At 36.4% G+C, this 11,942-nt stretch overlaps 1 protein-coding gene across 6 annotated transcripts in view; it reads right to left on the reverse strand.

Annotated features, from left to right (window-relative positions):
- DYNC1I2 (dynein cytoplasmic 1 intermediate chain 2) overlaps nucleotides 1-8,238 on the reverse strand; it is a 53,747-nt gene extending 45,509 nt beyond the window's left edge. For 4 of the 6 annotated variants that reach the window (XM_028508414.2, XM_036023296.1, XM_028508410.2 and 1 more), the window contains exons 1-3: nucleotides 7,840-8,238; nucleotides 6,561-6,677; nucleotides 1,910-2,027 (exon numbers count right to left, since the gene is read on the reverse strand). In XM_028508414.2, coding sequence (XP_028364215.1) covers nucleotides 1,910-2,027; nucleotides 6,561-6,668 — 226 coding nt within the window. In that variant the 5' untranslated portion in view covers nucleotides 6,669-6,677; nucleotides 7,840-8,238. The remainder of the gene's footprint in view (nucleotides 1-1,909; nucleotides 2,028-6,560; nucleotides 6,678-7,839) is intronic. The other 2 variants (XM_036023295.1, XM_036023297.1) reach the window with 2 other exon arrangements.
- Between the last annotated feature and the right edge of the window lie 3,704 nt (nucleotides 8,239-11,942).

An 11,942-nucleotide genomic window follows, 5' to 3' on the forward strand; every position in this document is an offset into this window, starting at 1 on the left:
TGATATAAAAATAAATAGAAAACTCAAACAGACTATAACCATAAAAAACTTGAAATTGCATAAAAACAACAACAAAAAAACAACCCTGTTGTCAACTGTCCCCTGGGGAAAAAATCAGAATCCCGGGCAGCTTTACAGTTCAATTTTATCAAGTTTTTAAGGAACAGGTAATACCTACATTTTATAAATGGCTCTATTGTACAAAATAATAAAAGGGAAAGCTATCCAATTTATTTTAAACCATAACAGAGTGGCCAATGAACATGGACAGTATAAGAATATTATAGGCAAATTTCACTTATGAGTATACACACAGAAATCCTAAATATTAGCTAATATATTTTTCAAACACACATGCGCACATACATATACACCCCTTGTCTGCCACTCTTTGGAGGTGACTATTAGTAATTGAGAAGTTAAGCATGCCTCCTGCTTTTCTAACAGAAAATGCAGTTGGAGTAACTACATAGCCCTATTTGCTGAGGGAAAGCTCCCCTTTGAAGAATGAGACATACAGGACAATGCCATGTATGCATATAAAACACATAGACACTTAAATATATGAAACCCTGAAAAATGTAAACATATATAGTACAGATCAAAAAGGTGTATGTTACAAATGCAAAAGCACTTAATGCAGGACTGGGAAGAAGAATTAAATTGGAGATGGTGTATAAGGGAAAAACAGACAGACAGACATATGCAAATAGCTAAAGAATGATCTGTCAAAAAGTGATGATTGGAGGTGGGCCATAAATTAAGAATTATGAGCAAGTAGATTCAGTGAAACTGATATTCTAAAAAAGAACAGAAAAGGGGAAAAAATCCTACAGGGGACAAACAAAAGCCAATGGCTCAGAAAAAATGATTATTCAAAGACTATATATTAACAAGCAACTCGGTATTTTTAAAACAAGATAACAGTGTTCTAATTCACTTACTTTTATGCAACATAAAATATGCAACATAAGCTTATTAAACAAAGATTTAAACATTAATGTATTTTGATCTTCACAATCTACCAATAAGAAAAAGGCAAATAAGCTGAAAGAAGTAACAATGAAGCAGACCATGAGAGTAACCAGCTTTTCATCTTCACACCTTTTAGATGTATCAGCTCTAAGGACAGTTTTGTTGTGGTTTCAAAACAGGTATACAGCAGTTGCTATCATTGGTGTTTGTTCCTTGGACTACATGAAATTAGCCTACAAGCTAACCCTGAAATTTTAGGTCCCTAAATGACAAGAGTCATGTCAAACTAATAATACTATGTTTAGCTTCTACACTGAGCCCAAAAATATTTTAAGCAAGCATTTAATGCTTTTTGATATGTAACTATATTGTCCTCAGTACCTCTACTATTTCAGCTTTTTGGTCTAGCACTGCTATCAAAATGAATCTAGAAGAAGAATGAGACAAAGTCAGACCACTGTCAAAATAATGTACCAATATTATTTCCCTTATTAGCATGGACAGCAAAGGCTATACGATTCTCCTCCCACTCCTGTACCTTTGAAGACTAATTGATTACACCTCTGTCTAACCTACAGAAAGGAATATAGAGTTAAAATCAGGAATCAGTCATTTTTGAGCTTAATACAGTATGGCATAGAAAACTTGTTCAACAAATGTTTGTTGAAATAAATGACTGATTTAATTAAAAAGTCAACTGGTGGTTTGTATATGTTAATAAACATAATTAACCTTGCAGTTCTTTTGAACAAACAAAATAACCACATATTAGCACATCTGAAAATGACAATTTCAAATAAATTGTAAGATCAGTAATTTTTAAGATATATGAATAAGAAAAATATGAAAATATATCGTTAACTCACTCATCTCAGGTACATATGAGCTGAATAGAATACTTGTCTCTTATAAATGGATATATTCTTATCCTTACCAATAGGGGATTCTGGAGTTAGTCCCATGCTTTGAAGCAATGCTTCAGCTTCTCTTCTTTTTTTTTCTAGATCTGATTCTTCTTGCACAAGAGCAACTGCTTCCTTCTTCTGATCAGTCTAAATTTTTTAAGTTAAAAACTTAAGTTTACATAATGGTATTCAACATTTCTGTTTGCAAAAAAAGTATTTTGATTACACATTATACTCATTGAAAATCATTCTCAACAGAATTCTAGTTAAGTAATCTCCAAATGACATGTACTAAATTGATCCATTTGTATATGTAATCAAAGAGCTCCCACAAAAAATTTCCTAATAAATTCTAAAAGTACAGTCAACTTCTAATTATCTACAGCATTAAATTGCTATCCACAATTAGAAATTGTGAAAATCTCCCCCAGTGGCACAGAAGCTTAGATATAAGTATCATAATGCTATGAAAAAAAAATGGAATTAAAAAAACCCTTATTTATTTATTTTTAGAGAATAGGCAACGAGGGAGAAAGAGAGGGAGAGAAACACCAATGTCCCAGAAAAACATTGATTGGTTGCCTCTTGCACACCCCCAGCAGGAGACCTGGCTTGCAACCCAGGCATGTGCCCTGACCCAGAATCAAAAACACCCAACCCATTGAGCCACACCAGTCAGAGCAAGATGGAATTATCTAAAAGGTGACAAATTTTAACTAACTGGATAATTTAATTTGTTGAAAAAAGTATGAGTACCTCAAACTTCTATATGAAGTTTTCATTGTATTTATTCAACTTTATTTTAAGGATGTGTGTAAGAAATGCATCTGGAGAAAAGCTTTTTAAAAATGTTTTAAGCTAAGGTATTATTTTTATGATAAATATGTGGTTGCATTTGGTAAAAATCACTTTTGCATAGTTCTAAACATTTTTTAAATTAAACTCTTGCCAGCTTTTATTTTAGAGATTTATAGTTTTAGCAAAATTCCAGTTAAACTAGATAAGCTTCAAGCCCTGGCTAGTGTGGCTCAGTGGACTGAGTGCCAGACTACAAACCAACGGGTTGCTGGTTCGATTCCCAGTCAGGGCACATGCCTGTGTTGCACGCCAGGTCCCCAGTAGGGGGTGCTCAAGAGGCAACCACATATTGATGTTTCTCTCCCTCTCTTTTTTCCTTCCTCTCGCTCCCTAAAAATAAATAAGAAAAAAATCTTTAAAAAATTAACTAGATAAGCTTCAATATTTTCAGTCTATCCAAAAGTGAAATCCTTAAGGTGAAATTCAAGCCTTCAAGAGAGAAGTTCTATATATACAGTAGTGTCCCCTTATCTGCTGTTTCACTTTCCATGTTTTTCAGTTACCTTTGGTTAACCTTGGTCTGAAAATATTAAATGTAAAATTCTAGAAATGAATAATTTATGTTTTAAATTGCATGCCATTCTGAGTAGCATGATGAAATCTTGCTCTGTTGCACTCTGTCCAGCCTGGGATGTGAATCATCTCTTTGTCCAGCATATATGCTAACCACCTGTAAGTCAGTAACCGTTTTGGTTATCAGATCCACTATTATGGTCCTGAAGTGCCTGTGTTCAAGAAACCCTTATTTTACTTAATGATGTCCCAAAGTGCAAGGGTAGTGATGCTGGCAATTCAGATATGCCAAAGAGAAGCCATAAAGTGCATCCTTTAAGTAAAAAGGTGAAAATTCTCAACTTTAAATAAAGAAAAAGAATTATATGCTGAGGTTGCTAAGATCTACAGTAAGAATGAATATTCTGTGAAACTGTAAAGAAGGAAAAATAAATCTGTGCTAGTTTGCTGAGAGAACACATTCACATAACTTTTATTATAGTATATTATTATAGTTCATGCACTGCATAACATTTCAGTCAACAGTAGACCAGATATACGACAGTGGTCTTATAAGATTATAATGGAGCTGAAAAATTCCTACCTCCTAGTGATGTTAGAGTGCAATGCATTAAGCAGGTGTTTGTGGTGATGCTGGTGGAAACCTACTGTGCCATCAGTCTTATGAAAAAAAGTATAGCACATATAATCATGTATAATACATAATACTTGATAATAATAAATTACTGTAACTGGTTTACATATTACTATACTAATCATTATTATTTTAGAGTGTACTATTTCTACTTATAAAAACTAAGTTTACTGTAAAACAGCATGTGTATTATGCTGGCAGCAGCCTCATACATCTTGTTTATTATGTGTTTACATGTTATGTACTGTGCTGATTTAATGTCGTTTTGTTTCATACTGTAACATGTTGTGCAGGCGTGTATCCCAGAAGCAACAGGCTATACCACACAGCTGAAGTGGATGGACGGCTATACCATCCAGGTTTGTGTAAACACCTATGATAGTCGCACAAGGATGAACTCGCCTATGACAAGTTTCTCAGAACATATTCATGTCATAAAGCGGTGCTTGGCTGTATTAGTTGTTGTTGCTATGCCTAATTTATAAATTAAACATTATCACAGGTACATATGTATAGGAAAAAACATACTATTTATAGGGTTCAATACTGTCTGGGGTTTCAGGTTTCCACTGGGGTTCCTGACCTTATCCTTCACAGATGAGGAACACTACTGTAGACCTCAAATGCCTAGTTCAACAAGACAGCAAACTATTACTCGTACAACTGTCTGGAGTGAATTTTGTCAGTCATAATATTCTGTACCATTTTAACTTAAAAAGTTCATCAGAAAATTTCATCAAAATGGCCAAACAGGCTATATTATCAAGTTGACACTTTGCGTAACAACATATTAGTAGACTCATTGTTTAATGCTGTTATCTCTTGTACTGTTTCATAAACTTTAGATATATAAATCATGTAATAGATATCCCTTAGAGGTTGCTTATGGTCATCCTTAGAAAACGAACACCAAATTTGCTCTCAGCACTGAAGGGCTTAAAGCTATAGATACTACTTTGTAATGGCTCTGCTGGTCTGACTCATGCTCTGTCAAGAGCTTTTAAAGAAATAATTAACCTAAACCTCCAACTCTCTTATAATAATGTATCACAGAAAGGTGCAGAATACTCTAGAAAAATTCCTCAATTATAAGCATTGACAGCATCATTGCAATGCCACATACAAATGGTATCTTTGATTTTTCTAACTAATTTTTATTTTTTCCCTAAGAGATTCCTGTAAGTCTTGCTATTGTTTAGGTAATCACATCAGAAAACTTGGAACTAATGTCACACTTAAAACAAGTTATCTTACACTGGCTATTAAAAACATATCTGTGATGAAAGTATACTAACTTTATCTAAAGAGCTTCCATAGGGATAAATGTACATTTCAATAGAGAAGCAAGTAAAATGTCTCCAACTCAGGGTCAATAAATATTTGCCGTACATGATTAAATGGTGATGCCAAAAATCAGAAGATGTAAGTACTTGGTCCACCTTTAGGATATAGCAAACCCTTTACTTAGTAAAAATATTTCAGTGACTAATTCACAATAAAGGAGATAAAAATAAATCCCTTAATTAAATAATTTCTTTGCCATCAATACTATCTTGACAAATTACTAGTGGTTCAAACTAGAAAAATATTATTAGCAGTTCATACTAGTAGGTCCAAAATCCAAACTAAGTTATGATGCTGTATATGCCATGTTTTATGAGCAGATGCCCCTTACTTTATATAATAAACATATTCCTAGAAAACTATTGGGTTGGCCAAAAAGTCTGTTATGTTTTTTTCTGTAAAATGGCTCCAGTAGTGGTTAGTTGTCTTTAACTTCATTTGAAATAGTTTTGTTAGATTATATCATGACAGCTGTCATATCGGTTTGCATTGAAAAAAATTATCAAAATTGGTGAGTTTTTATGCAGCCGTCTCAATATTAAAGATGGGGGAAATATGCAATATTTTCAGCATATTATGGTTTATAATTTCAAGAAAGGTAAAAAAGCAACTGAAATGCAAAAATGATTTGTGCAGTGTAATGCAGAAGGTGTTGTGACTAAATGAACATGTCAAAAGTAGTTTGCAAAGTTTCTTGGTACTATGGACATTTTGGCCAAATAATTCTTTGCTATGGGGCTGTCTTATGCATTGGAAGGTGTTTAGCAGCACCTCTGGTTTCTACCCACTAGAAGCCAATACAGGGAGATAGCCCATATACTCAAAATATCCAAATCACTAAAGTTATTGCTGAAAATGAAAAAGGTGTCTTATTTTACAGAAAAAAATGCAACAGATTTTTGGCCAACTCAATAATTATATAAGTTGAACTTTCATAAATCAAATCTTAGAAATGCATCAATCTACATGAAATATTTTTTATTTAGTAAAAAAACCCATATTTTAATTGATCAATTTTATCATTTTCAGTACTATCTTGGGTTTCAGGCATCTATTGGGGGTCTTGGACCTTTATTCCTCACAGATAAGAAGGGACTACTGTGCACCTCAAATGCCTGTATCGACTAGATACCTATTACTCGAGCTACTGTCTGCAGTGAATTTTGTTAGTCATACTCAGTTTCTTTAAAGTAAGATTCATCTATAGATTCTATTTTACAGTCAAAACCCCTGGATTTTTTAACTATTCTGAAAGCTTTACATAAAGGTTAAGTAATCAAAATAAAATGCAATTACTTTATATTAAGTTTATTTTTAAAAATCATACATACTTCCTTTTTTTTCCTTTCTTCTTCTTTTCTCTTCTTTTCCTCTCTGATTTGGGCTAACCGTTGCTTCTTACGTTCCAACTCTGCCTTTAATTCACTTTTGTCCGACATGTTTGTGACCTTAAGAAGCATATAATCATATGCAATCATCATTACATTGGTAAAAGCAACACTCTTTTTAAAAATGTCTCTAAGATTATAAACAAAGGTGTATAAGACATATTCAGAGTTGAAAATGTAAGGACTGAGGTGCATTTGGGGGTAAATATGTGCGTCATTACAGAGATAATTGATCTTTAAAAACAACAGAGAGCACTTTGTGAGCTGACGTGCACATAGAAATAAAATGTAATAAGGAGTTAAAATACAGGACGAGCTAATGCAAAGAGCAGAAGGGAGATCCAAAAAGCAGAAAAAATATTCAGAGTTGAGCATAGTACCTAGCACATAGCTCTTCAACGCACAAATGCCCAAATGTAACAAAATATCTCTGGCTCTTAAAACAGAGCATACGGATTGTCATTAAGAACCTTAATTTAGGCTATACGATACAGATCAAATTACCTGAGTTTTCTATTCATTCCCAGAAATGTAATAAAAACAATGTGCAGTCAGACACAAAATTGCTGTAAATTCTAAAAGTGCAACGTAATAGTAACATTTTAACAAGCAAAGCACAAAATAACCATCATTTACTATCAAATGTACTTAGTTACAGTAAATACATGTTTAGTCAAAACCCCTAAACAAAATCTGACTAGCTTAACTACAGAAAGCTGATCGGCCCGCTCATCTTCACAGAAGCCTGAGCCCCAACGACTAACAACGCACATGTTCACTTTCTTAACACTCGATGGAAGATGGCCCTGGAATTTTGTGCTACCATCTCCGCATTTGGGTACTTTCCAACACAAACGGTGAGGGAAAACGCTGTCAATGCAAGTAGTAATGACTTATTCATAAAATAGGGCAAGGCGAAAAAGGACTCACTTCTCCCCTGGAGTCACCAAGAGGGCGCGGCTCTGGACAGTGTGTCCGGAGGAGGGGACCAGAGAGCGCTGGACAAGCCTCGAGGCTCTTCGAGCCACCTCAGAAGGATCAAGAATGTAAGAGAGCGGACCCGTTTCCCCGGCCTTCCTGAGTCACCACACCTGGCTCTCCCCGCCTCTCCTTCCCGGAGCCGGCCCAAGCGGCAATGTCAGCAGAACTCCCAACCGCCCTTTGAGTCCCGATGTGAGACACAGCAGAGAGGGGGGCCTGGAGGTAAGGACAGTCAACCCACCTGTCAGGTGGCGGGACGGGGAAGAATCCGCCCGTCTGCAACTTCCCGGTAACGTCCCTCTCCTTCACCCACAAGACCAACTGTCGCCGCCACTGGCTTGGGGGCTACGAGAAGCACACAAAGAGGGATGGGCGGTGGCTGCTACGGCAAGTGCTTAGGGACAAATGACTTCATCAGAAAGAAGTCGCTCTCAAAAGGAAAGGGTGGGGCCCTGCTGAGGGGAATTGTAGTCCCTCCCTGATTTACCTGTGTAAAGCAGAGGCCAAGAGATAAGACAAAGGAGCCAGTCAGCCCAAGGGCCCGAAGTGTTTTCGCTTTGCCGAAAACTGGAAGACTATTGTTAATATCCTCGCACTCAATAAGCAACCACCGCCCTTGTCATACACGACCGGGGAGAACTACAGGCCCCAGTTCCAAGGGAAACTTGCGTGGGGTAAGCGATGCATTCTGGGAATTGTGGTTCACGGTAGTCGCAAAGTATTCTGGGACATGTAGTGTTTCTTAGTTTTGGGTTCTCCCTCTCTGAGGCCTTCTTTCTTCAAAACTGTTAGAAACTTTCAGCACTGCTTAAAGTATTATGTTTATTGATCACAATGTTGCATGTTGTATCTCAAGATTTTTGATTCAACACTGGCGGAGTTTTAAGAAGTGTTTTCTAGTAGTGAAGCTATACATTACACTGAGATTTTGGTGTAGAACACTTTTTAGGGTATGCAAGAGGAGACTCCCTAAAACCTGGAATTTACTTATAAAAATTTGTGTATTTATTCTCACATGTTTAAACTGCAGTCTCCTTCAAAGCGCTCTCCATGTATTGCAATGCACCTACTGAGATGTTTTTTCCTCTGCTCAGTTTTTGAACTCTCAATTTTGATGCCTTTTAGTGCTTCTGCTGGTTTTTGTTTTGTCTCTTCCACATTGGCAAAATGTTCCCATGGAGGACTCTTTTCATAGAGGTAAACAATAAAAAATTTGCTCAGGGTGAAATTGGGTGAATAGGGAAGGTCACTCCATTTTCGGTCAAAAACTGGTGAACACTCAATATGGTTTGGGCAGTTTGTGATTGTAAATCATCCATCATGAAATCGGCAAATGCAATGAAAGAGTCTTTAAAAAAATAAACTGAAGCTGAACACAGCCTCACCCAACAATGCCAACTGGTGCACTGATAGAGATGGGTTCCTAGAACACTCACTTATTGGGGGAAGCCTGTACTACAAGGCACCCTCCCTCAAAAAGATAATTTTGGGGAATCTGGGGGTACCCTCCTCATATATACCAGTTTTTAGGGGAAAATGCCTTACAGAGGTTTCATGTGGTATCTTAGGCAGAATTTAAAATAAAAAATCTAAATTGTTGAAAGGTTCCGTAACCCCATTCTGTCAAAAACTGTGAGAAACTTGGGTAGTAAACACAAAATACAGTGTACAGATGTGTTGTGGAATTGTGCACCTGAAACCTGTATAATTTTGTTAAGCAAGATCATCTCAATGAATTCAATTAAAAGGGGTGAAAAAGAAAGATACTTGTAAATCTTACTCAGTTTTTACTAGTATTTATGGTGTAAACTTGCTTACCTCTGTGTTAAAGTTTTGAAAATTATCAATAAAAATTTCTAATTCCTATATTTCTTTTTTTAAATTTTCATCCGAGGACATGCTTATTGATTTTAGAAAGAAGCGAAGCAGAGGGGATGGAGAGAAAGAAACATGGATGTGAGAGAGAAACATTAATCAGTTGCCTCTCACACCTGCCCCGACCAGAGATGAAACCTACAACAACCTAAGCATGTACCCTAACCAGAAATCAAACACTCAACCTTTCGGTTTATGGATAATGCTCCAACCAACAGAGCCACACTAGCCAGGGCTCTATTTTCTCTTAAATTTCATTGTGTACACATGGACTATTCATTTGGAGCTACAAATAAAATTATTACTCTTGTAAAATAATAATTATACAATAAATAAATAAATAAGAATATATTACTTCAGAATGGCTGTAGGCTAAGGTAAGAACTGGGAAATAAAGATGAAAATAGCAGTGAAATCACATATCTAAATTTAGATTTAGTCCTGAAGATAATGTGAATCCACTGAGATTTTAAGGACGATGGTATGATAGGGTTAGCATATTAAACAATTGACCTTTTCAAGTAGTCTGAAGAAAGGCTGGTGCCATTTTCTTTAGCCCTCAGGCTCATTTCCTGCCCTTCTGCGTCAAGCTCTGTGCCTGAGGGGATTGATCTCAGCTTTTCTGAGGACTTCCATGTTATTGGACATAACCAAAGAAAAGCCTAGGCAAAGTTATCAGAAGGCCAGTGGAAAGGGAACTTGGGCATCTCCTCCCCATTCCTTCACTCCTTTGATGATAGTGTCCAGCAGTAACTTCATCTCTCCATGATTATAGCTCCTATCAGGTGGCTTCTCCTCCATGACCCTACCTTTCAGTGGGCTCTTGAACTTTATTTCTCCCTTTGTCTCTTTTGCATCTCCTCTGTAAGCTAATCTCTAAATGTATTTGTCAACTGTGATTTGCTCCCTTACCTGTGCTACTCCTTCTATAACTGATCCTTTCATTAAATTATTTTCACTTGAACTACTTAGGTAAATTCTGTTTCCTGCTGAGACCCTTATTGATACAACTTAGAAGGAAAGAAGGAAGGGAGGAAGGAAGGATGGGAGATGAAAAGAAGAGGCAGGGGAGAGACTAGAAGCAGGGAATGCAGTTAGAAGGCTTTTGGATGGAGCCAGAAATTACACATGTGTGAGCCAATGCATTAGCAGTGGGAATTAAGAAAAATAGATAAATTGGACAAATGTTAAGATTGTGTAAGACTTTTATAGCAATAAATCAGGCTAGGTACCCCAGGCGACCTTTTGAAAACATCTAAAGACACTAGATGAAAATGCAAGATAAAATACCTTTCTTCTTGTTTTAATGAGCTGGCAAGAAAGTTAGGAATACTTAAGACAAAAGATGGTGGGAACCTAGAGCATTTGCCTAATTTGATAAACTTTCACAGCTTTATAGGGTCAAATCACAAGAGACAGAGCCCAAGGCCTACTGTAGACTAGAATTTTAAAAAGGAAACTTCCTAATAAATCCTTGCTGTAAGAAATCTACCTCCATTCCTGCAAAATTACCCAACAACTTTGGCACTGAGTAGGATAGGAATGAGGAGGCAAATATGAGAATATTTAATCACAAGTGAGCCCTTACAAGGATTTTTCAGCCTAAAATGTCAGTATCTGGATGGTTTATAAAAATATGGTCTAAAATTTTGATTTAAAGTTGTCCCAGGCTTCTTATATACTCAGGTGCTTGGGAGATGCAGTTTTTTTTTTATAGAAAGTCATGCTTATTACAGGCTTTGAGAAATTTCACGTAGATAAATTTCAAGAAATATGAGCTCAAACATCAGAAAACACACAAAGAAAGAAGGAACAAGAAGCAAGAGCCAACCAACCAAAACAACAGATAGCAGAATAAGATCCACAAAGACTTCAGATATAAGGATCATTGAACTTGGATCATCGAACTCAGGATATAAAGTAAATATGGCTAACATATTTTAAAAAATAAAAGAAGGAACAGAAAATATGACTAAAATAGAAGATTGTAAAAAGAATCAACTGGAACTTATAGAAACTAATATAGTGTGCAAAATGAAAAACTCAAAGATGGATTTACCCTAGCTACAGAGAGCACTACAGTAGTTGTCTTATACAGCCTTAGGCCCTGTACTTTAGAGTCATCTCTGGCCCTCAGCCAGCCACAATGAATCTTCGTGGTTAAGAATATGGCCAGTCACATGGAGTCTATATGCTCCCTTCTAGATCATACTCCTGGCCCCACAGACCCTGAAATTCTCAGCTCAAGTGGTCCTGAGCCTGCTTCTAGTTCCTCCCCATGTCTCTCTCCTGAAGGTAGACTAAATCTTCAGGTGGTTGCCAAGAAATGGCTCTTGGGGCATTGTAGATAAAATTTGGATTTGTAGGCTGTCTGTCTAAATGTGTACACTTGATGTCCCTTACAATGTGATATGGAGCCCAGAATAGAAAGGGAGGAGTTTTGGGCTTGCAGTAAGGAGTCAGCTGTCT

The sequence above is a fragment of the Phyllostomus discolor genome, chromosome 4 (genome assembly GCF_004126475.2).
Source record: "Phyllostomus discolor isolate MPI-MPIP mPhyDis1 chromosome 4, mPhyDis1.pri.v3, whole genome shotgun sequence".
Lineage (NCBI taxonomy): Eukaryota > Metazoa > Chordata > Mammalia > Chiroptera > Phyllostomidae > Phyllostomus > Phyllostomus discolor.